At 35.1% G+C, this 25,727-nt stretch overlaps 1 protein-coding gene across 1 annotated transcript in view; it reads left to right on the top strand.

Annotated features, from left to right (window-relative positions):
• LOC110097965 (mannosyl-oligosaccharide glucosidase GCS1) overlaps window positions 1-24,978 on the top strand; it is a 55,466-nt gene extending 30,488 nt beyond the window's left edge. The window contains exons 13-21 of the mRNA XM_020824644.2: window positions 8,799-8,866; window positions 8,957-9,106; window positions 9,206-9,256; window positions 19,561-19,617; window positions 21,383-21,529; window positions 21,664-21,755; window positions 24,224-24,333; window positions 24,417-24,480; window positions 24,576-24,978. Coding sequence (XP_020680303.1) covers window positions 8,799-8,866; window positions 8,957-9,106; window positions 9,206-9,256; window positions 19,561-19,617; window positions 21,383-21,529; window positions 21,664-21,755; window positions 24,224-24,333; window positions 24,417-24,480; window positions 24,576-24,729 — 893 coding nt within the window. The 3' untranslated portion in view covers window positions 24,730-24,978. The remainder of the gene's footprint in view (window positions 1-8,798; window positions 8,867-8,956; window positions 9,107-9,205; window positions 9,257-19,560; window positions 19,618-21,382; window positions 21,530-21,663; window positions 21,756-24,223; window positions 24,334-24,416; window positions 24,481-24,575) is intronic.
• Window positions 24,979-25,727: the final 749 nt, after the last annotated feature.

Genomic DNA, 25,727 nt, shown 5'->3' with positions numbered 1-25,727 from the left:
GCAACCAAGCTCCGAAGGTCCCGTTAAATGCTAAATGACAATGTGGTGATGAATTCACTCCTCACCTCCTCACTAAGTGGAGGCTAAGATCACATGCTTTGCGAAGATAAGTGTTGATGATTTGGATGAAGGCAAAGGAAAAATGATGTAATGAAGGAAGCGTTGTACTCGATAAGGGAAGGATAGTAATATACTCAGACTGAACAAGTTTCATGTTAGGAAACTTGGGTTGGACATTGCTAGAGAAAATAACTAAACATAGAAAATGGTGTTATATTAACAAAAAGTGGATGATGGAAAAGAGAAGAAATAAATGAAATAAAGAAACTGGCTAAGGGGAGAGGTGGACAAGAGGCACTAGCCTTATATCATATAAAAGGGCATATAAAGGCATTATAGTTTAAAGCGATGCATCCATTGGTTTTCTTCATTATCGTTCCAACCATAGCACCTTAGGTTAGATTTTTCTCATGAGGAGAAAGAGTTTCCCTCATCTTTGTATTTTTTTCCTTGCTACCATTCTCTCTTTTTGGCGACACATTAAAGCTCCTCATTCAAAGATAATATTAAATTAGAATGGGCAAATCTCTCATCTTGCATCATTGGACTGCCATCTGTTCTCTAACATCTATTTTTGAGCATTCTTCTCTTGATGTCAATGTGGTGCAATCAAAAATTTGGCCCCAAATTTTTGATCACAAAAGAAAAGACTTCCAATATAAAAGAAATACACAAAAATACCCAAAAAAGACACTTTTTAATATTAAAAGATGACTTACAAACTATGACAAACTTATATAATATAAAAGACACTTACAAACTTGACTCTTACAAACGACACAAACAAAAACACCTAAAGGAGCTTCATTCCATTAGAAGAAGGATACAATGGAGTGGATACTTGCGGTGAGACGAAAGATATTAGAAGCCGAGAAGAAGGGTGGAAAGAACTCGCAAGTCTTCCCAAGAGATAGAAGAAGAAGTGGACAAAGCTCGCAAGCTTTTCCAAAAATCCTCAGGTTTCTTTCCAAAAATCGCATCATAAACTTAAATAACCACAAACAACTTATATTTATAGATAAGAGAGGGGAATACAAAAAGCTCCAAAACATTAATTAAAAGCTAATAAAATTAGGGAATATGAAAAGCCAATAGCCCACTCATAATATCCCTAAAACTGCATAGGAACCCAAGCTCCACAAGCCACGAAAAAACCCCCAACACCCACGGGAAGCAGCCCAGCCAGGAACCCGAAGAGGCAGCCGCAGAAACCAAAGAGGCCCGCACAGAACCGAGGCACCAACGCACGGGAAAACCACCCAGCACGGAAAACCAGCAGCCAACCGTGGAAATCATGGAGCCAAGGCACGAAAACAACCAACCATGGACACCAAGGAGCCAAGGCACGGAAATCCAAGAGCCAGCCGCAGGAAACCAAGGAGGCAGCCGTGGGAACCAAGGAGCCAAGGCACGGGAACCCAAGAACCATCCACGAGAAACAAATAGACAAGGGGAAGAAGAAGAGACAAAATAATGAGCTACTAATAAATTAATAAATGATCTAAAAACATAGCTCATAATGAGCTAACTCTTAGTTCAATAAATGAACTAAAAACCAGCTCATAATGAGCTAAATCTTAGCTCAAAAATTAATGAGCTAGCAAGCTCAAGGGAAGTCAAAACCAAATTTTTTTTGGGTTTGATTTGACTCCCCTTTGCCTACATCAGACTCCCCTTCTTGAGAACTCATCTCCCGATGAGTTAGCTTTTATTTTCTTCCGAGGAGGTGAAGACGGAGCATCCAATTCTTTAATCTTTTCTTCATATTTCTTCAGGATCTCTTTTCGTTCTTTCAGAAATTGATCTTGTAAACGCTGCTTCTTCTTCATGTACCTTTCTGTACACAAGTGCATCCATGATTGAAGTTTGTACAGTTCATATAGCAGAGGATTAGTTGACTTTGATGGAATCTATCTGTCCATCGAAAGAGGGTCTTCAATTTCTTCTGGCTTGCTTTCTTTGTTCTTTTTGTCTTTTTCCATTTTTAAAAGAAAGACTCAACAATAAACTTGACTCAAATAAAGACTCAACCTAATGAAACTTAGACTCACAAGACTCACAAGACTCACAAGACTCACACAACTTGACTTTGACCTACTTAAAAACTTAGGACTTTCTAACTTGCTCTGATACCAAAAATGATGCGAGCCAAAATCCCTGGGGAGAGGGCCCCCCAAGAAATTCTTTATCACCTCAAAAAAAATAACAAAAGAGAGAGAGTTAGACTAATTAATAAGAAGAACAAACTCTTTTATTTCATATAAAAAGACATTTACAAACTTTACCAAGCATAATCTCTGGGCCTTAAAAGCTAAGGTCTATTTGAAGCCTTAGGGCCATTTTTATCTGTCCAAAAATAGCCTATGGGCCTCAGAAGTAGGATTGGCCTCAAAATGAGCATTTATCCCATGCCTCAAAAGCTCTGGTCGGTTTTAAACTTCTATGGACTTCTTTGAGCTCAAGGTCTAACTTGAGCCATCTCTAAATGATTTATTGTCCAATTGATAACATCCATTAACCCACTTTAGGAATTAAAAAGTAAAACAATGGCCTAAAGAATCTAGTCTAAATTAAAATTTTTTTTCAATTCATTATTTTCTTTACTAGCTTATTGCGAAAACTAAAATACAATGGAAAATAATCAACTTCTTAGTTAGCGAACATGAATTCCTCAAATTTTGATAAAGGAGGAAAATCATTTAAGTTACCCACCAATTAAAGCTTAATGTTATAGAGAGACTTAGAACCAAGCTCCTAAGGTCCCGCTAAATGCTAAATGACAATGTGGTGATGAGTTTACTCCTCACCTCCTCACTTAGTGGAGGCTAAGATCACATGCTTTTGCGAAGATAAGTGTTGATGATTTGGATGAAGGCAAAGGAAAAATGATGTAATGAAGGAAGCGTTGTACTCGATGAGGGGAGGATAGTAATATACTCAACTGAACAAGTTTCATGTTAGGAAACTTGGGTTGGACATTGCTAGAGAAAATAACTAAACATAGAAAATGGTGTTATATTAAAAAAAAGTGGATGATGGAAAAGACAAGAAATAAATGAAATAAAGAAACTGGCTAAGGGGAGAGGTGGACAAGCGGCACTAGCCTTATATCATATAAAGGGCATACAAAGGCATTATAGTTTAAAGCGATGCATCCATTGGTTTTCTTCATTATCATTCCAACCATAGCACCTTAGGTTAGATTTTTCTCATGAGGAGAAAGAGTTTCCCTCATCTTTGTATTTTTTTTCCTTGCTACCTGTAACACCTCACAGTACCCCTTAACAGTAAGGTAGAGTGTAACAAGAATAAACATAACATTTCCATCACTAAATATCTCATTCATAGCATTACATTTCAACTTCATATAAAAGATCATATAAACTTCATCTAATACAATAAAGGAAGCATGTACCAATACCCAAGTTTCATTCAAAATCTAGTACAGAGCCACTAAGGAAAACCAAACAAATTCAAAGTAATACATGTCTAATTTGCTTTCATACCTTGAAAAGTAAACTCACTAACAAAGGTAACTTAACATGAAAAGAAGAAACACTTATAAATTAGCTTGCATCAATCTTCTCTTTTTCCTTTCCTGTATTAATAGCCAGAAGAAAGTTCTGGTGAGCTGTGAGGCTCAGCAAGTAATGCAGTATTAATTAGCAATTAAAATAGTATAACATGAATAATTACAACATTGAAATTATTATTGAAACATTACAAGTCATGATCAATATTATGCTTCGCTATCTTTTGAATTTTTGTTGAATATAAATTTTATGTGAAAGATTTGGCTATATTTTCATAACATTATTCAATGGAGCCCAGGTAAACCTGGCATTATCGCCATTGAATTACATAGAGGTCGCTTTTGTCCCACCTGCTATGCAGGTTTCATAATTCTCTGGGTCCCTTTTGCCCCTGGGGTCCCTTTTGCCCCACTTATCATACAGTTCTGATATGGGAACCTTTTTGTCCCAACTGCAATGATAAGACATACATTATTCATAGCCAAATTTAACATTAATTTAGTATTCAACATTTTTTCATAATTCATATTATATCAGTCTTCATTTGGGGTTCTATCTTTTGATTTTATTAAAGTAGCCTTGATCCAAACATCATATAGTATGGTGCACTGGTTCCGTCTGTCTCAATTGTATTTGCTACTTGAATGCTTTTATTTCTCTACTTGGTTCAATCTTATCTATGATCTGATGCTGTGCACTCTTTCATCCTCTAGTTTTTTATTAGTTTTCATTAGCTTCAGCCTTGTTGACCTTCCATTATGGATTCTTGTATTGTGGTCTGTCGTAGCTCTAATTAGTGTCAATAGTCGTGTTCCTTTGCTGTTTGCTATCCTAGTTTGCTCTCTATTTGAAGTTGCCACAACAAATCATCCATACACATTAAGCCTATTGCTGCTACTAAGACTCCTCGTGTATGTGCTCCTCATTCTTTTTTTATGTAGTTAGTTGGGAGAATGCTTCTGGTTTTCCACCTCCTTTTTCCTCTTGTTTTCCTTTATTTTTCAACAAGGATCAAATTCATCTCAGCACAAGCTGCCCTCTTTAGTGGTAAAGTTGCACTTTTTTTTTGAAGTTGAGATTTTAAAATTAGTCGCTCTATTTGCTTTTTCTATTATTGGAGTTTTCTTGGGGTCATCCAAATCTTGAGATTATTTGTAACATGTTTGAATTATATTTGATAGGTGATTTATGTAGTTGGGCTATTCAACCCATACTAATTTCTTGACACATTATTTTCAAGAAGCTTATTATTCAAGACTCTTCTCATGAAGATCCTGCTAAGTGAATGGTTTTCCAATATAGATTCTTAAGTTGTCTCTTCATTTGGATTCCTCTAAGGAACCTCCTATAACATTGGTTGTGTATTTCTTGTCATTATGTCCACTACTTAAACTAATTCACTTTATATTCTCTTGGCTCTATTTTTGACAAAGCCTTTGAAGTGGATGCTACTATTGCTAGGCTCTCTAGGTAGTCTATGGCTAGGGTCATGATTAAAAGAGATGGTATTATTCCTTTTGAAAGGTGATTTGGATTGGTACCCACTCTAATAGTTATTGCCAAATTTTTGAATTTGAGGACATTCCATTCTTTTGTATCTCCTCTAAAATTACAGTTACAGTTATTTTGATTGGTACAAAATAACTGTAACCGTAATTTTAGAGGAGATACCCACCCAACAAACTTATCGATATAATTCTCAGGCTCCATTTCAACCCCCTTTTCGTCGAGCATGACGCGTAATAAAGATGGACAATCTAGTCAGATTCATTTCCCACAAACACCTATCCTGACTTCATTAAGTAGAATCAGTGAGTGAAAATTAGTCTAACTAAATTATCATAAAAATGTATGGCATTCCTTAAGATATTCATCATATTCATTGATATAAAAGCGTGCATAATTTAAACTATAAATGATAACTTTTAGAGTAATTTGATTTTTAAATTTGTAAATTTTTTATAGAAAATCTATGCACTGGAAGTTTTTAATTCATCACATAATGTATATTTTTTATGTCACATCTCATAATTATACATCCACCTATAATACTGGAGTACATGATAACTGGATTACCTTTTTATGGTTGTATTTGCTTCTATCTCTATCTTTAAATATAATGATCATAATATTTGATGAGTTAAATGCTCCACAAGTTAAACAATTCTAATATAAGGTTTAAAAATATAAAAAAGTAATAATAGACATGCTGGTCTTTTATCCTAACATGAGTATTTCTGATTATAAACACCATTACCTTAATACAATGATAACTTTTAGAGCAATTTGATTTTTAAATTTATATAAATAAAAGATAGAGTTTTAAGTAAATAGCATGAATATATTTAAGAACATGAAATGCACAGTTAAATTTTAATCACTAAATGCACTCATCAATTTACTTGGATCACTTTCATTTTCATTTTACATTATTACTCATTACTTCTTTAAAAATGTCATATAATGTTTATAGGCTTTTGACATATTTATATCATTGGTAGCCACGTTTCCCGTCGTCACCCCTAATTATCACTAATAAAGTTTGGACAATACAAAATAGCAATTGTCAATGGTCCATCATCCTTAAGATTGAACCTTCTAATAGCAATTAGGATTGAGAGTCGGAATTTTTTTTTTTTAGAGATGCTCATATCGTCAAAACTTTTGCCTCCCCTTGCACAGTTCATCATATTCTGCCAACCAATCTCACTTGACATGATCTTTCATTGATTTTTTTTTTCAATTTAATATTATCATATTAATATTTAAAATTGCATTGTGTAGGATTAATATTCATCCATTATCACTTAGTTTATTCAATATGCATCAAAGATTTGACTTGATACGTGAAATTTAATATTTATGCACTTTAGTAAATAATTTAAATATTCTTAGTTAAAAATATCTTGAATTTCTTTATGTAGGTGATTCCATAAAAAAATTCATTAGACTTGTCAAAATCATGTTTTGCTTAATATGAAGAAATAACAACTTATAATTCAATAAAATTATAGAATTTGACAATTATAAATTTCAAAGAATTATTTGCTCATGATATTAGAGATTTATTATCTCACTTAAATTATAAGATGTTCTTCAGGATGAATTGATTTTCATCACCTAGAAGTCCTGTTCTTATCTAAATGACATAATAATAATAATTTTATTAAATTATGATAAATTCCTAATTTGCCTAATCAAAACTAAATCAATTAACTACAAATAATATTTTTTAACCTTAATTTGATTTCTTCTCATTCATGCCTTTAATCATGTAATTCATATCCAAACTCAATTTGTGGGAGAAGATGAGGATTCTTAGCAGTAGTCTTGAATCCTCCTCTTCCCCTTTTTCTTCCTCTCCGTTTTCCTCTACTTCTTCCCTTTCTCTTCTTCTCTTCTCTTCTCTTCCACTTCTTCCTCATCTCTATTTTTTTTACTTCTCTATTTCCTCTACCGAGCTCCCTCCCCCCTTCATTTATTTATTTTTTTCATCTTCTCTTCTTCCTCTTCTTCTTCTTCTCTTCTTTTTCTTCTTCTCTTCTCCTCTTTTCTTCTTCCTTCCTCTCCTTTCTTCTCTTGTCCTCCCCCACCCTCCATTTTTTCTTTTCTGTTTCCTGTTCCGAGAGCTCTCCCAGCTTTTTTATTCTGCCTCTAAGTGGTTGTTAAGAAGGGATAAGGATTGTAACGGATAAGAAAGAGCATGCTTAGGGTAATTATTATTATAGCTTAGGCCTTAGGTTATATAGATAAGTATTAAGCATGTAATTTAATTTAATACTATCCACACGTCTGCCAATACTAGCTGCTGGAATTTGGAAAAAAAATGGATTAATGCAGTAGATTAGCTGTCGGAACAGTAAAATTAGATTTAAAATTTTAGGAAATTTAATTAATTAATGAAATTACATATCTTAATACAGGTTTGTTTTTTTTATATACACATCTATTTATTAAAATGTTCGAAATTGAATGAAGAATTTTATAAAATTAGTTTCAAAAACTTTTGGTACATGCGAAAAGTGGGTTATAATGTTTAAGAGAAATTTTCATGTAACCTTTCTGAAAAATTTGAGTGTTACAGCAATTCCCCCAACATAAGATCCAGATCGTACTCAAGCTATGAAAGCTACCATAGTTATTGTGGCTGATTACATCTTAATGAAGTATCACATTTGCGGGATGAATTTCCTCAAATATCAATAATGATCTAGATTCATCGGTTGTGACAACCCATGCTCCTCATGATCTTCTAGTCGTAGGGATGTTAGCAACCTAAGATCTGATTATACATATGCTTATTATAGAAGTCTCCCAGGAATCGAAAAACAAGTGGGTAAAATGTTTAAAACATGTTTGCTTGGAGAGGCAATAATAAGAAAAGTACTCTTCGTTCACCAATGTTTACTAGACTCCAAGCAACATGTAATAATTTTCTCAATGACTTGGGTATTATTGTCTCTTGAGGTGTATGGAGCTAATCATAAACTTTTGTATTAATAATTTCTTCCTTTCTATCATGTTCTCTTTCTTGTATTTTGGCTAATACTTTGTGTTTTGACTTTTCTTTATAATCTCTTCATGCTATAATTATTTTAGCGACTTGTTATAAATTTTCCTGTTTCATAAAAACCCAAGATCCAAATATCTTTTGTTTCATAGACCTTGGTTTAAATGTGCATAGCCTTGTGATGCTTTTTTTTTTTTAGGTCACCAAATATAAATCATTTCATTAAGGTGCATGTGTGTATTGTATTCATATTTTAGTTGTTTTTGCATTAATATTAAGGTTATGTGAGGCAGATTGCTAAATAAAAGTAAACATAACGGTTTAAGTTATTTTAGCTATATGTTTTCTTCAATTATATTGATAGTTTCTACAATCATGATTGAATGAAAAATAAGTCCCTGCTGCTCGAGGGCTCTAGTGGTGGTTAACACTTGGAACTTGTAAACTGGACGTGGGGAATGTGGGAGATTTTTGTGGTCACCTGGCCCTTTGCTGGTTGTCATTGGAGCCTTTAATTATTAGGACATATTATCAATGCTCTAGTACTTATAATTGTTTGATAAGCTATATCTTTTTCTCCTTTTCTTTAAGGAAGGATATTGCTAGTTCCTGCTCAGCGAAAATATTAACTCACACATTTGATTGTTTGATTTGTTTTGATTTTTTGATTCATTTTATGATTTGTTACCTTCCAGGGAAGGATAAGTCCACTTTTTATTGGCATGGAAGGGATATTGCGACTACTAGGGAGCTAAACCCCAAGGTCTTCTCTAAATGGCCAATATTTATGTTTTGTATTTATGTCTGTAATTAGCCTGTTTTTGTCGGTGTTGATCTTTATATTGTCCACTAGACTTTGTCATCTGGTCTGGATGACTACCCTCGTGCATCCCACCCAAGTGAGGATGAGCGCCACTTAGATCTAAGGTGCTGGATGCTCCTTGCCGCAGATTGTTTACATTCAATTTCAGAGATCATTGGAATGCAAAATACATCTGCAAGGGTAAATTATATTTTTAAGTAAGATTAACAGATATTTCAGTTGTCTAAATTATTGTAATTTTTAGTTTTACCAACTTGCCTTTGCACTGAAAATTTGCAGGGTTCTTTTCTAACTCCTAAACAACTTAGAAATTTTGAAGTCCTTAATCAGGTATGCTTAAGAAATCTGTTCGACATGCTTTAGTTTTCTACTGTTATGCCTCCATATTTTACACTTTTGGTCTATTATAAAGTAACTCCCATATCCATTAAATGGTATACTCACTTTCTCTCTTTTAAAGCTTAATGTGTTAACTAGATAATGATAGTAGGACTACAATAAAGACAATTACAAAGAATTGCTAAATAAAAAGGGAAAATATAGCATCGCAAAAAAAAGATACAAATTGATCATCTAGTTTGAAGCCTAGTGATCTAAATTGAGCATATGTTTTCTTTTGATTTTTGCCTTTCTAGTATAAAGAACATGAAATCTCTTATCCTAGAGAGAATAAACACTCTGAATGCTCCAATCAAAATCAGAAACTTGCTGAGATAAATTTTCATCGTTGTGTTCACAAGTAGGACAAGATTGAGATGTTTCAAGAACATGATGAATATTCTCGGTGATAATATCAGTAGGTGATGAAGTGAGAAACAACAAAAGATATTAGGTGCACAAACATTAGCCATTTTCTCTGGAAGAGAATCGAAAACTGGCTCCAAGTTTTGAGAATAAACTTGAACTGAAGAGGGAGGAATTTCTTCCAAAGAGGTAGGAGGATTATTGTGAGCATCAGATGGAATGTCTTGCATTTGAAATTTAAGATTCCTCAACTAAGGATGAGCCATAAAGCATTCAGAAAATTTATGTTAAAAAAATATAGCAAGAGTAACAATATAGAGGGATGTTTTCAAATTCCATCTTCAACTAGTATTCTGATAACAAGAACCCAAACCACACATCCTTATAAAAAGGGCAGTAATATCTAGTTTCAGTAAGACTCTGACTATAGAAGGCCTAGCAAACGGGCTGTCACAACATCCAGTTGTAAAGGCTTCTCAAGGATAGAAGCCAAGGAGAATAAGGTAGATTGGTGAACTAGTACAGCTACAATCGAGGAAAAAAGATCTAAAGAGGAGTGACAGTGGGTTACATAGAGTAATCCAAATTGGGGGACCATTTTACATCGAGAGGCCACTAATATAATAGCAACACAGAACACTCAGAAGAGTCTAATTTAATTTGCTTCTAAAGAAAGTCTTATGATTAGTGTATAGGCACCTAATGATGTATTCACCCTTCAGTTGTTAATTGGAAAAGAACTTGTGAATTGCTTTCAAGTAGAATTTGCCTCTAAGTGAGGAGGAGAGGCCTAGCAAGCATAGAAACCTCCTCATTGGTAAAGAGGAAAGCATGCCTGCCTTCAAAAGAGGAAGTTTTTTTTATTTTTTTATTTTTTATGTTTTAGAGTCAGTCAATTATGTTGAAATAAAGTGAAGGGTTGTTGGAGGGAGAGTAGTGTATGGATGCAACGTTCAAACCACGAATATCATTTGCAAAGGTGTGCAGTGGTTGTGGAGAAGAAGGTGCAACCATCAAAGCTGGTACGAGAGTAGGAGTCTTGTGAGAGAGTGGAACCACCACTTGAGAAGGAAGTGACAAATTCACTGTTTATCCAATCATCCTCCCCATAGTGGGTCCTGAAATATACAATAATTAGTAAAAAATGTCACATTACAGTTGTGGTCTTTGTTGAGTTTATGGATGGATAAAAGATTTGCTGCTATGTTAAGAACATGTAGGATATTGCTGAGAAGGAATGAATGAGAAATAGAAATATTCCCATGACCTATAATAGTTGTTTGGGAGTGATCAACTACTTATATATTTTTTTATTACAGGGATATAGTTTGTAGGTTTAAAAAATGTTAATAAGATTTGTCATGTGACTGGTGGCTCTTGAATCTTTTATCCAGATTTTAGGGAACTATTTGCGGCATTAAAAGTATAAGAGTTAGAATTTGTGCTACTTTGAGCTGGAGAGCATGAACTGAAAGATTTTGTTTGAGATAATTGAGGAGGTTTCATAGATTGTCAATTTCGTTTGAGTTGAGCCCTTTTAGTCAACGAGATAAGCTTGTCCTTTTGATTGGCCTTCCTTGTTTCTACCATGGCCTTGGGGTTTATCGTAGAGTTTCCAACATTTCTCTTTGATGTATAATTTTTTTAATTACATGTGTTGATTTAAAAAAAATGTTTTTATTCTACTTTTTGAGAAGATTTAAGGGCAACAAGTACCTTACCTTGGGTTTTATGTGATTGTTATAGCGCCTTTAATAGTTGAGACTGTATGGCATTATCATCCTTCTTTTGTTCATATGAGTGAGAAGACCCTCATTTAGTTGTGGTAATTTTTCTCTACTTAAGATGTGATTACAAATTTGGTCGAATTGATTATTGTGTCTTGTAAGAAAACTCAAATGTCCCTTCTTTTTCTACAATTTGTTTTAGAATCATGGCATCGTCACGTCCCTTTATCTCGAGGTCTTAGTAGTAATCTAGTACTAGCCAATAGTCATTCATTGAATTGAAATATTCAATGATATAGAGGTTACCTTGCTTGGTTGTTGTGAGCTTCTTCTTGATCTCATAGATGAATGCGACATCTTTAACTTTTGAGTAAGTTTGATTAGTGGCTTCCCATTTACGGGTGTTAGGAACATGTATGATCTTTTAATTTTAGGCATTGTGGTGTTATATAATTGTGATATGATTAGAAAAACTACTTCATCTCAAAGTTTAAACTTTGGATCTTTCAGATTGTTAGGAAACACTTGAAGATCTCAAGTGAAACCGAACGATATTGACAAAAACAACGAGAACGATTAATCAATCCAAAGGAAAAATCGGAAAAATGATAGTTTTAATCTGATAATCAAACTAACGCAAGAAAAATAACAAGATACAATTGATCCTCTATTCGAGAGGAGGATCTATCTCTCCCAAATCTCTAGATTCCGCTAGAGCCCAAAAAACCTAAGAGATCTCAAATTTCAGCTAAATTTAAGATGCCCTAATTTTAGGAAAACAAACTATTTAATGCATACAATCCAAAAGGAAATCTCTAAACAGTCCCTACATTCAAATTTTCCTCCTAAACTTTAACTAAAACCTTCCTAATCTGCTCATTTGGAAAGGGAGGCTTGTGCAGCTCGTGTATGAGGCATAACATCTGCCTCTATTTTGCAAGAGGCGGTCCCATGTTGACCGGCTAGACCGGTCTAACAATACTACCCTTCCAAAGATCCACCTTGTCCGCAAGGTAGAAAGACAACACTTTCTTCCATTCCCTCGTCATTATAAATGGTAAAAACCTAAAGAGTTCAGTTCTTACACCTATGCCCTGGAGTATACGTCTTGTCACATCTGAAACAAAGCCCCTTCGCCCTTTTTCTCATGTAATTCTGTTTCTATGAGCTTCTTGATATTGTCCCCATGTCTTCCTCATATAGTCTTTTCCTTTGAAGTCCCTCGAAGAGTATCCAGTGTTGACTACTTGGATGCCAATGAGGTGGTGGTCATCCTGTACGAGTTTACTGAGCTGCTTCCTCCCATTTCTCTCTCTAGGTGCCTCTGATCCTCCACCAAATGAGCTAGCTCATAGTCTCTCCCAAGTCACAAGGCCTCGTCACTCTGACAGCTGCCCGGATCTCTGGCTTCAGTCCTTTCATGATGTTCTCCTCTAGCACGATCTCAGAAAGACGGTCCAATCGACTAGCAAGGTACTTGAACCTCTATTGGTACTCTATTACTAAATTAGCTTGTGTCAAGGCGAAGAAATGCTCGTTCAAGACTCCTCCCCTGTTGGTTTAGAATCGTTCTAAAAGGAAATCCTTGAACTCCCTCCAACTTCTCATGGGTCGCTGCATGTCTCTCCAATGGTATCAAGTCAAAGCCTTCTCTTCTAAACATAGGTCCGTTGCCGTTAGTCTCCCCTCATCCGTTAACCTATTGACAGTAAAGTACCTTTCCACTCTATAAATCCACACATGTGGATCCTTTCCCTACAAAAAGGCATATTTAGTTTCCTCGCTATCAGATCTCCTACCAACCCTGCTTCCTCTAAAATTTCCCTTCCCTCAAGGGGATGGTTCCCCCCAATTGTGCCAATCATCATTCTTCTGCTCGCACCCAAACCTTTCATCACAAGCCCACATTCTCCCCTCAAATTTAGCATCCCTTCGATCATATTCAATCCTTCTCCTTTTAAATTTGACACCTCTTCGATCATAATCAAGTCCTTGCCTTTCAAATGCAGCTCCTCTTCTTTTAAATTCAACATCCCTCCACTCATGCCCAACCCCCTCACACCTCTCCACGTAATCTCTACTAGACTCCTCTCTAGGAATAGGCCCTAAGGGAGGCTCTGTTTCTATTCATTCTGTAATCTCCACATCCTTGACTTAGGGTTTTCTCCACTTCCTTGGCTGTTGGTTACTTCCATCACCTCCGACAATATTGTTTTGGTTTAGCCCTCGAGCACTTTCTTTAACATTTCCCTAGGATGAAAAATTTTGAATCAATCTTATCATGGATGACTGAAATTTCTTTCTTTAAATCTAAAACTTGAGTTTGTAAATCTGAAATTTTATATTTTATTTGTCTGATCCCTCATTAGAGGCGTTCCTCCAACGCATCTACTTTCTTGGCCGCCATCGATACCCGAATATTTGTTGTACTAAAAATCTGAATCTCGATTCCCAAAAACATCAAAATAGCCCCCTTCCGGCTAATAATTAGTGTCTGATTTTCTTAGAAAAATCCCCCAAAACAGTCCCAAAATCTGCTATGATACCAATTTGTTAGGAAACACTTGAAGATCTCAAGTGAAAATTAACGATCTTGACAAAAACAATGAGAACGATCAATCAATCCAAAGGAAAAACTGGATAAATGATAGTTTTTATTGAAATAATCAAACTAACGGAAGGAAAATAACAAGTTACAATTGATCCTCTATTCGAGAGGAGGATTTATCTCTCCTAAATCTCTAGATGCCGCTAGAGCCCAAAAAACCTAAGAGATCTCAAATTTCAGCAAATTTCAAGATGTCCTAATCCTAGGGAAATAAACTATTTAATGCATACAATCCAAAAGAAATTCTCTAAACAGTCCCTACATTCAAATTTCCCTCCTAAACTTCTCCTAAAACCTTCCTAATATGTTCTTTTGGAAAGGGCGGCTTGTGCGGCCCTTACAGAAGGCTGAACTTTTGCCTCTGTTCCACAAGAGCCTGTCCCGTGTGGACTGGCTGGACTAGTCCAGTGGACCGGTCTAACACAGATCCAGAGGAGGATCAATAAGATAATCGATTTTTCCTTTTTTTTCAGTAAGTCTTCACAATCTAAAGATCACTTCAAGCAATTTCTTTTATTTAGACATTACGAGATTTATGGCTTTTGGAATTCTCATGTAGTTTAATTTTATATTTTATGATGGCCGACTATTTGGAAGGGAACTCAAAAAGATCTAGGCACGATGAAAATAATGAGAATGAAAAACTGAAAAATAAAGGTTGGAAAGATGGCTATTCTAACTCTGATATCATATAGAAAATAAGAAGTGACTGAAAAGTTGTATTGTTTATGTCATGGGTATTTTTGCACGATGCCTATAGCAATTAAGAAATTATATAATTCTTAAGGAGATAAATAATTACCTTGAATGGCTGCCAGCTCCACATGATAAAACCTATATGCATACATTCTATTTTAGCACCAATACGAGCAAAGTCGGGCAGCAGCGAAGGAGCGAAGTCGGAAGTCCACGAAGAAGCCGGAGAAGTCACGGTCGGCGATCTCCTGCTCTCGTTTTCCGATCAAAATGTCGGAGTTCCGACCCAACAGCAAGGGAAAGTCGTCGAAGGGAGCGACGTCGAATAGCTATGGGGGTACCGAAGCAGCGATGCGTGTGAGGGAGAGAGGGAGGAGGTCGGGAGCAATTCGGGAAGCAGAGAGCGTCGTGTGTAGAGGAGTTTAGTCGTGGTATCTCCGAAGGCTTGAGCTCGTCTCCCTTTTATAGACACAAACGGGATGCTATCGAGGGCAAAATGTAGGATTTGTGCAGGATTTCCGCAGGATGCGACTCAAACGGCGCCGCGTACGCAGGTATTTCAGCGGGATTTGTGGGAGGTGATATGAGTGCAGCGGGATTTTGGCTGTATTTGAGCGAAATTTCAGCTGTATTTGAGCAGGTATGCATCTACGCTTCTATCTCATTTCATTTTACTTTAATGGCTGTAGAGGTCAACACACCGTCACGTCCCTTTATCTTGAGGTCTTAGTAGTAATCTAGTTCTAGCCAATAGTCATTCATTGAATTGAAATATTCAATGATATAGAGGTTACCTTGCTTGGTTGTTGTGAGCTTCTTCTTGATCTCATAGATGAATGCGACATCTTTAACTTTTGAGTAAGTTTGATTAGTGGCTTCCCATTTACGGGTGTTAGGAACATGCATGATCTATTAATTTCAGGCATTGTAGTGTTATATAATCGTGATATGGTTAGAAAAACTACTTCATCTCAAAGTTTAAACTTTGATCTTTCAAATTGTTAGAAAACACTTGAAAATCTCAAGTGAAACCAAACGATATTGACAAAAACAATGAGAACGATTAATCAATCCAAAGGAAAAATCGGAAAAATGATAGTTTTAATTTGATAATCAAACTAACAGAAGAAAAATAACAAGATACAATTGATCCTCTATTCGAGAGGAGGATCTATCTCTCCCAAATCTCTAGACGCCGCTAGAGCCCAAAAAACCTAAGAAATCTCAAATTTCAGCTAAATTCAAGATGCCCTAATTTTAGGAAAACAAACTATTTAATGCATACAACCCAAAAGGAAATATCTAAACAGTCCCTACATTCAAATTTCCCTTCTAAACTTTAACTAAAACCTTCCTAATCTGCTCATTTGGAAAGGGAGGCTTGTGCAGCTCGTATATGAGGCATAGCATCCGCCTCTATTTCGCAAGAGGCGGTCCCATGTGGATCGGCTGGACCGGTCTAACAATACTACCCTCCCAAAGATCCACCTTGTCTGCAAGGTGGAAAGACAACACCTTCCTCCATTCCCTCATCATCACAAATGGTAAAAACCTAAAGATTTCGGTTCTTACACCTATGCCCTGGAGTATACGTCTTGTTACATCTGAAATAAAGCCCCTTCGCGCTTTTTCTCATGTAATTTTGTTTCTATGAATTTCTTGATATTGTCCCCAGGTCTTTCTCCTGCAATCTTTTCCTTTGAAGTCCCCCGAAGAGTATCAAGTGTTGGCTACTTAGATGCCAATGAGGTGGTGGTCATCCTGTACGAGTTTACTAAGCTGCTTCCTCCGTTTCTCTCTCTAGGTGCCTCTGATCCTCCACCAAATGAGCTAGCTCATAGCCTCTCCCAAGTCACAAGGCCTCGTCACTCTGACAGCTACCCGGATCTCTGGCTTCAGTCCTTTCATGATGTTCTCCTCTAGCACGATCTCAGAAAGGCGGTCCAATCGACTAGCATGGTACTTGAACCTCTATTGGTACTCCATCACTAAATTCACTTGTGTCAAGGTGAAGAAATACTCGTTCAAGACTCCTCCCCTGTCGGTTCAGAATCGTTCTAAAAGGAAATCCTTGAACTCCCTCCAACTCCTCATGGGTCACTGCATGTCTCTCCAATGGTATCAAGTCAAAGCCTTCTCTTCTAAACATAGGTCCGCTGCCATTAGTCTCACTCATCCGTTAACTTATTGACAGTAAAGTACCCTTCCACTATATAAATCCACACATGTGCATCCTTTCCCTAAAAAAAGGCATATTTAGTTTCCTCACTATCAGATCTCCTACATCAACCCTACTTCCTCCAAAATTTCCCTTCCCTCAAGGGAGTGGTTCCCCCCAATTGTGTCAATCATCATTCCTCTACTCGCACCCAAACCTTTCATCACAAGCTCACATTCTCCCGACAAATTTAGCATCCCTTCGATCATATTCAACTCTTCTCCTTTTAAATTCGACACCTCTTCGATCATAATCAAGTCATTGCCTTTCAAATTCAGCCCCTCTTCTTTTAAATTCAACATCCCTCCACTCATGCCCAACCACCTTAGGCCTCTCCACGTAATCTCTACTAGACTCCTCTCTAGGAATAGGCCCTAGGGGAGGCCTTGTTTATGTTCATTCTGAAATCTCCACATCCCTGACTTAGGGTTTTCTCCACTTTCTTGGTTGTTGGTGACTTTAATCACCTCCGACAACATTTTTTTGGTTTAGCCCTCGAGCACTTTCTTCAACATTTCCCTAGGATGAAAAAATTTGAATCAATCTTATTATGGATGACTGAAATTTCTTTCTTTAAATCTAAAACTTGAGTTTATAAATATGAAATTTCAGATTTTATTTCTCCGATCTCTCATTAGAGGCGTTCCTCCAACGCATCTACTTTCTTGGCCTCCATCGATACCCAAATTTTTGTTGTACTAAAAATCTGAATCTCGATTCCCAAAAACCACAAAATAGCCCCCTTCCAGCTAATAATTAGCGTCTGATTTTCTCAGAAAAATCCCCCAAACAGTCCCAAAATCTGCTATGATACCAATTTGTTAGGAAACACTTGAAGATCTCAAGTGAAACTTAACGATCTTGACAAAACAGCGAGAACGATCAATCAATCCAAAGGAAAAACCGGAAAAATGATAGTTTTTATAGGAATAATCAAACTAACGGAAGGAAAATAACAAGATACAATTGATCCTCTATTTGAGAGGAGGATCTCTCTCCTAAATCACTAAATGCCGCTAGAGCCCAAAAAACCTAAGAGATCTCAAATTTCAGCAAAATTCAAGATGTTCTAACCCTAGGGAAATAAATTATTTAATACATACAATCCAAAAGGAAATCTCTAAACAGTCCCTACATTCAAATTTTCCTCCTAAATTTCTCCTAAAACCATCCTAATATGCTCTTTTGGAAAGGGCGGCTTGTGCAGCTCGTAGAGGAGGCGGAACTTTAGCCTCTATTCCGCAAGAGCCGGTCCCGTGTGGACTGGCTAGACCCGTCCAGTGGACCGGTCTAACACAGATCCAGAGGAGGATCAATAAGATAATGGATTTTTCCTTTTCTTTCAGAAAAGTCTTCACAATCTAAAGATCACTTCAAGCAATTTCTTTTATTTAAACATTGAGAGATTTATGGCTTTTGGAATTCTCATGTAGTTTAATTTTATATTTTATGATGGCCGACTATTTGGAAGGGAACTCAAAAAGATCTAGACACGATGAAAAGAATGAGAATGAAAAACTGAAAAATAAAGGTTGGAAAGATGACTATTCTAACTCTGATATCATATAGAAAATAAGAAGTGACTGAACAGTTGTATTGTTTATGTCATGGGTATTTTTGCACGATGCCTATAGCAATTAAGAAATTATATAATTCTTTATGAGATAAATAATTACCTTGAATGGCCGCCAGCTCCACATGATAAAATCTATATGCATACATTCTATTTTAGCACCAATACCCCTCCAAGTCACCAATTTGTGGGAGCAAGCCTTCCTTTCTTATTCTAGTACATATAGGAATACAATAATAGAACTACTAGACAATCAATTACTCTTTATTATGCTTTAGCTGATTCCACTTATTCTTTTCTTGTTTCTGCCAAGTCATAAATTCATGGGATTTTGTATTCTCAACAAAGCGTGTATATGATCTCAGATGTAAAATTAGATTCAATTTTTAAGTCTTGCTTCACTTTTATTTTCATGTTCATGAAGATGTTCTAGTATATAAACTTAGGTGCAAATGCATATTTAATAAAGTAATATTCTAATTTGCAACATATTATTATTGCAATTTCTTCAATACGATAAATTTTACCAAACATGTTTGAAGTGCAAGTTTGTGTTTGATGTTTGTATCACTTTTTCCTTGTAGTCTTCTTCTTTTGGGTCATGTGTGCATTTTTATGTTGCTTAAAAAAGAAGTATATACAAGGCTTAGATTTTCAATATTTTTAAGAGAACTATTTTCCTCCTACCAATATTATATTTTATTTATTCTTTCATATCATGTTTTGTTGCAAACATACGTACAATTGGTTGCATTTTTTTTTTCTAATATGCTATTACTTCTATAAGATTCTTTCATTTAAGAACATTGTTTAAAGATTTTTAGTTCTTGAAGTGTTATTTACCCCTTCTATGGGTTTTAAAATATTTGAAGATTTTTCTTGACAAAAAATCACCCCCATAGTTGGTTTCTCAAACCATTGAGTTTGACAACCCATGTTATTCAGTTGATAAAATTGTGGAATTCGCAGGTATTCACCTAAAGTGTATGTTTAAAGAAGATTTGTCCTTGCTATAGATGCCTGACATCATTTTTACAAACTAAGTTGACTATTTGGTTTATTTGGCAGTTGCATTTGGATGACGTTTCTGGAGCTTATTTTGATTATGGAAATCACACGGAAAAGGTATGCTAAGCCAGCAGTAACAATTTGATATAAATATCGTGTGGTTTATTGACAATATGGAGGAAAATGTCCAATTATAGCTGGTCGTCAACATTTTTGTAATTTTCTGTTTGCCTCAAAATTAAAACTGCCTAATGTTTCCTTGAATTCATGGCGTTGTCATGGTTATGACTTCATTGGGCTTCCTCATGTGTTTTATTCATCTAAAGCTACCTTAAATATTAAAGGATTTAAGTTATAAGTAATTTAATATGCTTGTAGTACATATTAGTACATATTAGTGTTGAATTAAGAAAGGGGAAATTTCAATGATTCCCAGTTTTTTTAAAACTGCATTGTTATTTAGGATAAATGATCCAATTTCGAGCTAATCTAATCTTGGCTTGAAATTGGCTTCTGAATCAAACTAATTTGATTTCAGGTTGGCTTGACTTGAATTAGCCTAATTTTGAGCCATCTTAAATTTGAGTAGATTTAGCTTAAAATCATTTAATTTTCCCTTTCTTTTTATTTATGAAAATATTTAATATCCATGTATGCATATTTATAATACTCGTATACTTATGTATATTGTTGACCTTCATGTTAAACCAAAAGGAATAAAAGTGAGAAGAAAGCAAAGTGGAAATCCTATAACAATTTGATATAAATATCGTGTGGTTTATTGACAATATGGAGGAAAATGTCCAATTATAGCTTGTCGTCAACATTTTTGTAATTTTCTGTTTGCCTCAAAATTAAAACTGCTTAATGTTTCCTTGAATTCATGGCGTTGTCATGGTTATGACTTCATTGGGCTTCCTCATGTGTTTTATTCATCTAAAGCTACCTTAAATATAAAAGGATTTAAGATATAAGTCATTTAATATGCTTGTAGTACATATTAGTACATATTAGTGTTGAATTAAGAAAGGGGAAATTTCAATGATTCCCAGTTTTTTAAAACTGCATTGTTATTTAGGATAAATGATCCAATTTCGAGCTAATCTAATCTTGGCTTGAAATTGGCTTTTGAATCAAACTAATTTGATTTCAGGTTGGCTTGACTTGAATTAGCCCAATTTTGTGCCATCTTAAATTTGAGTAGATTTAGCTTAAAATCATTTATTTTTCCCTTTCTTTTTATTTATGAAAATATTTAATATCCATGTATGCATATTTATAATAGTCGTATACTTATGTATATATTAAATTTAAAAAAAAATATATAGATTCTCTTTTTTAATTTGAGTCGACTAGATTCAATTCAAAACTAGTTTGAAATTTGCTAGAAGGTCAAACCAAGCCAAAATTTGGCTTCTGCTCTACTTGTTTGGCTCAATTTAAACTCGTTTTGAGCTAAAAATTATGTCATCTTCAGGCAATCTTCAATCTTTGAGCTAAATCTCACCCTAAAATCTCAAACCTTAGTGTTAGTTGCCATTAATTTGCATATCCTTGGGTGATTTCATTATCTAACCTGCTTATGGTATGCAAAATGAACTCAATGTTTTTCATTTTATTTCAGTGAAAACATCTCACTTTTGCCATGATTTCTTTAAATGGACCATGCCTCTCCATTCTTTTTGGTTATGCCACCTTGTTTGGGTTATAAGTATATTGTATACCAGAGTGCCAGTTTCTTTCATTTATACCCGTATGATTTGGAATTTGGACTTTCTTAGCTTTTTAGTATATCGTATACTGTCAGTTTCTTTCATTTATACCCGTATGATTTGGAATTGGGACTTTCTTAGCTTCTTAGTTATTTCCGCTAATTTTTTAGGTTCGCCTGCGCTGGCATGATGTGAATGTTGGGAATACTGTGAAACGAGAACTTGTTCGAGAGACATTGCAAAAACCTCATTTGCAATTAGTTCCACATGTTGGCTACATCAGCCTTTTCCCATTCATAATGAAGATCATTCCACCTGTAAGATGCAAGCTTTATCCCATTGGATCGTACTGGTTAAGGAGTTTTCCTTGACTTTGAAGTTCTTTTCCGTGTTAAATGACAGTACTTAGAAGGCAAAATATGTTTTTTTCACATGTAATTTCTTTTTATAGGAGTCCTGGATTCTTGGAAAACAATTGGAGCTTATTTCCAACCGCTCAACCTTGTGGACTGATTATGGAATTCGTTCACTTTCTAAAACAAGGCGAGTCCTAATTTGCCTAGTACTTTGGTTTGCAAGATTAAAGTTCAAAGCTAGAATTATGTTGCTTGCTTTTTGCTCTCAACTTCAAGTGTTTCTATCCACATATAATAATTTTTAAAAAAAATCTTTTTAATGTAGTTTAATTTTGATTATTCGATGTCATGTTCATGTTTTGTTTAAAATTTTCCTCTAAAGTGCCTGTTTATCCGAGCATACCCCTTTATGGAGAAAGGGGGCCGAGCCTAATGGAGAAGGAAATAATTTTTTACAAAGCAAATGTTTACAGGATTTTAATAGTGATGGGTGAGGGTTAGTCCTGAGAATTGTAATTAACCAATTATATCGATGGAATATGCTAATAAATTTTCGAAGAATCTATATTTCATGATTGTAGGTCCATTAGGACTTCTAAAATTTAATTTTATGTTGCTGGGAGAGGGAAAAAGAATGATAATAATATTTTTGTTAGAACAAAACGGACGTCTAGAATATTGGATACTGGATTCAATATTGTTACTAGAGTGTAAGTTTGGACCGAGTCTGAGAGGTTAAAGAAGGAATAAAAGTGAGAAACTGCCAATCAGAGAATATATTTGCTTGATTAGGTATTATAGAATTTTATATTGTGAAGCTTGGAGAAAATCTGTGAAAGAGATTTGATAAAAAAAGTGCAGAATGGGGTCATCTAATACATCATGTCATCAAGGATCAGCTTTAGTCATGGATGTTCTGACTAGACATTTGCAAGAGGATGCACCCTGGTGTATGCTTTTTGCTGATGATATTCTTCTTGTTCATAAAACTAGAGAGGGAGTTGAAGAAAAACTTGAATTATAGTGGTCAACCTTAGAGTCTAAAGATTTTTGTTTGAGTAGATCTAAACTTGAATTTTGGAGGTCAACCTTAGAGTCTAAAGGTTTTTGTTTGAGCAGATCTAAAGCCAAGTACATGGAGTGTAGTTTTATTGATAATATATTTAGTGAGGAGATTGCGACTTTGGGCGATCAAATCATTAAAAAGAGTACACATTTTAGATATCTTGGGTGTATTGTTCAAAGTGATGGTGAAATGTATGAGGATATTATTAATAGAATTCAAGTTGGATGGTTGAAGTGGAGGAATGCATTGAGCCTATTGTGTGATAGAAAAGTACCCCTCAAACTTAAGTGAAAATTTTATAAGATGCTTGTGAGAATTTTTTTTTAAGATGCTGGGGAGACTTGCAATGCTTTAAGGTGCAGAATATTGGCAATTAAAAAAGAACCGTAAAATTAAGTGTTGCAGAGATGAGGATGCTTAGGTGGATGAATGGCTTCACTCTTAGAGATAGAATGCAAAACAAGTATATACGTGAAAGGTTGGAGTAGCTCCAATGGAAGATAAGATTAGACAGTCGTTTTAGATGGTTTGGTCACATAAAACATTGGCCTTCCGATGACCTAGCTGGGAGATATATTAGATTTTACCAATAAGAAAGGTAGAGGTAGACCTAAATGATCTTTTTCTATTAGATTTAAATGAGAATTAAACTTTTAACATGACACAATGGAGAAAAATGATTTATTTAGCTAACCCCACATAGTGGGCACAATGAAGAAAAAAGGATTCTTGTAGCCGACCCCACGTAGTGGAATAAAGATTTGATGATGTTGTACAATTTTTCTTGAATTTAATTAGCTAGGCTGCCAGCTGCTCACTTCATGAGAATTGTGGGTGAGTTCCTAGTGGAGGTTTAGTACAGCTGGAGATATTTCATGGCGAGAATGCTAAACTAATTATGGTGAGAACCCTTTACTCGAGAAGCCAGTACTTTGGATGAGTAGCCGAGCCCCTTGTGAAGAATGACTTTACCAAGCATGCGACTTTTGAGGTTGCTTAGATGATTTCAATGGCTGATTACTGAGTTCCAAGTTAATTGAATTTGTTGGTTTAAGTGGTTTGTCAAGTCTTTACTTTATCGTAAGGACAGTCGGCAACTCGAGGCCTTGAGGGATTTTAAGCTTGATGAGTTAAGGCCAGTTCAAAGTTAGCAGTCATAGAACCCAATTTAAGTTCAAAAGTTAACCGATCAATTTAACACAAATGAAGTGGGTGTATATGTAGCTAAATTCCTGCTCTTGACAATGATTTACTAGCAAAACAAGCTATAAATTCCACGTCTAACTTCTTGTTTCTGAAGAACGGAACATTAAATGCTCTTGCTATTTTCTATGCTGGGCTTTTTTTTATTTTTTTTCTATGCTGGCTTAATCCTCTATTCTATTAAATTGTTCCATGTTGCTGGCCCTTGGATATTATGCACATCAATTTTTCTTATTTTATTCTTGCAAATTTATTGAACATGTATTGTTGATTTTGATTAGGAATTTTAATAACCTTATTTCTTTCAATGCATTTTATATTTTCCCAAGATGATCAAGAAAAAGGTTAAAAGAGGCTTTTGAATCATAAAATTCCCATTAATGCAGCTCCTTGTACATGAAACGCAACACAGAGCATGACCCACCTTATTGGAGAGGCCCTATTTGGATAAATCTAAATTACATGATTCTTGCAGCCCTGAATCATTACTCTAAAGGTTTAAAGATCAAAACTTTTTCACCAACTATGATAAATTTTCTATAAAATATTATGACATGAACACCTCACATTCTTCTGCAGTTGATGGACCTTGCAGGAGTAGAGCACATGCACTATACAAAGAGCTTAGATCTAATTTGATCCGGTATATTCTATCTATAAAAGCTGAAAATCTGTCTTGTTTTTTATTAGTATAATCAGTTTAATCACTTTAACCTTTTATTTGATCTCACATGCCAGGAATATTGTGAAAAATTATTATGAAACTGGATATTTGTGGGAACAGTATGATCAAGCAGGCAAAGGAAAGGGGAAAGGCACAAGACCCTTTACTGGTTGGACTACACTTGTTGTTTTGATCATGGCAGAGGAGTTCCCAAGCTTTCAGCTATAATTATTGGTTGAGAAAATGTATAGCCTAGGCTTCTTGATTCTATCTAGTCATTACTTCCTAATTATATAATTTATATGAGGGACCAAATGTAAAATGTAAAACAATTTTGTTGCAGTTTCATAATTTAAAATTAGAGTACTAAGGATATTAGAATGATGAGCATTTGGGCTCAACTAAGTTAAAGACATGCATGTATAACTATGAGAAATTCAATAAATGAAAGTAAATGAGATTCATAAAAGGGAAAAATCTGCCTCAGAGGGTGTTTTGGTCGCAAGTAGTAGTAGTTTCTATTTGAAATGTAGGCATTTTAGAACTTCAGATGTAGGCATTTTAGAACTTTAGATGTTTGGCTGAGCCTAAGCAAATCTAAAATAATTGTGTGAATTTCGAGTTCACTTAAACTGAGCAAATTCAGAATGCACCAATCCAGCATAAAATGAACCCCCAGTTCTAGGTTTTGTTTGAGATGACTTTTTATTACTTCTTAAAATATTTTTTTAGTACAAAAATTAAAATTTTTGTACTAGAAAGCTGCTTTAAGAAGCAGTAAGAAAACCGTCCCAAATGAAGCCATAGTCTTGTCATCTTCTCCTTGTTGTTCCTTCAGTTCTCATCCTTGAAGATGCCGATGTTGTGATCTGGTTCCATTGATGTTGTACTTGACCACTTGTCATTGCATTCTACCTAGTTGCACTGATGATATCAACCTGTTGACTTCCGAGTTCTATTTATTGGTTTGATATTCTGCTAGCCTTTGTCTTTATCATAGTGATCATCATCGCCTGACTTGTGAAGTTCCTATATTATAATTGCCATCTGCTGTTCATCACCCATATCATTTTGATATTTCAAAACTTCTGCCACTACAAGAGGGTTCTTAAATAATTGAAGTATATTACATTATATTAATAATTGAAGTATACAACTGAAATATTTAAAGATCATTTAAGTAAGAAAACCCATGTACTTAAGAATTTCAATATGCAAAATATGAA

The sequence above is a fragment of the Dendrobium catenatum genome, unplaced genomic scaffold (genome assembly GCF_001605985.2).
Source record: "Dendrobium catenatum unplaced genomic scaffold, ASM160598v2 fragScaff_scaffold_1338, whole genome shotgun sequence".
In the NCBI taxonomy this organism is placed as follows: domain Eukaryota; kingdom Viridiplantae; phylum Streptophyta; class Magnoliopsida; order Asparagales; family Orchidaceae; genus Dendrobium; species Dendrobium catenatum.
The sequence above is the reverse complement of the archived record's forward strand: the minus strand, read 5'-3'. Positions and strand labels throughout refer to the sequence as shown.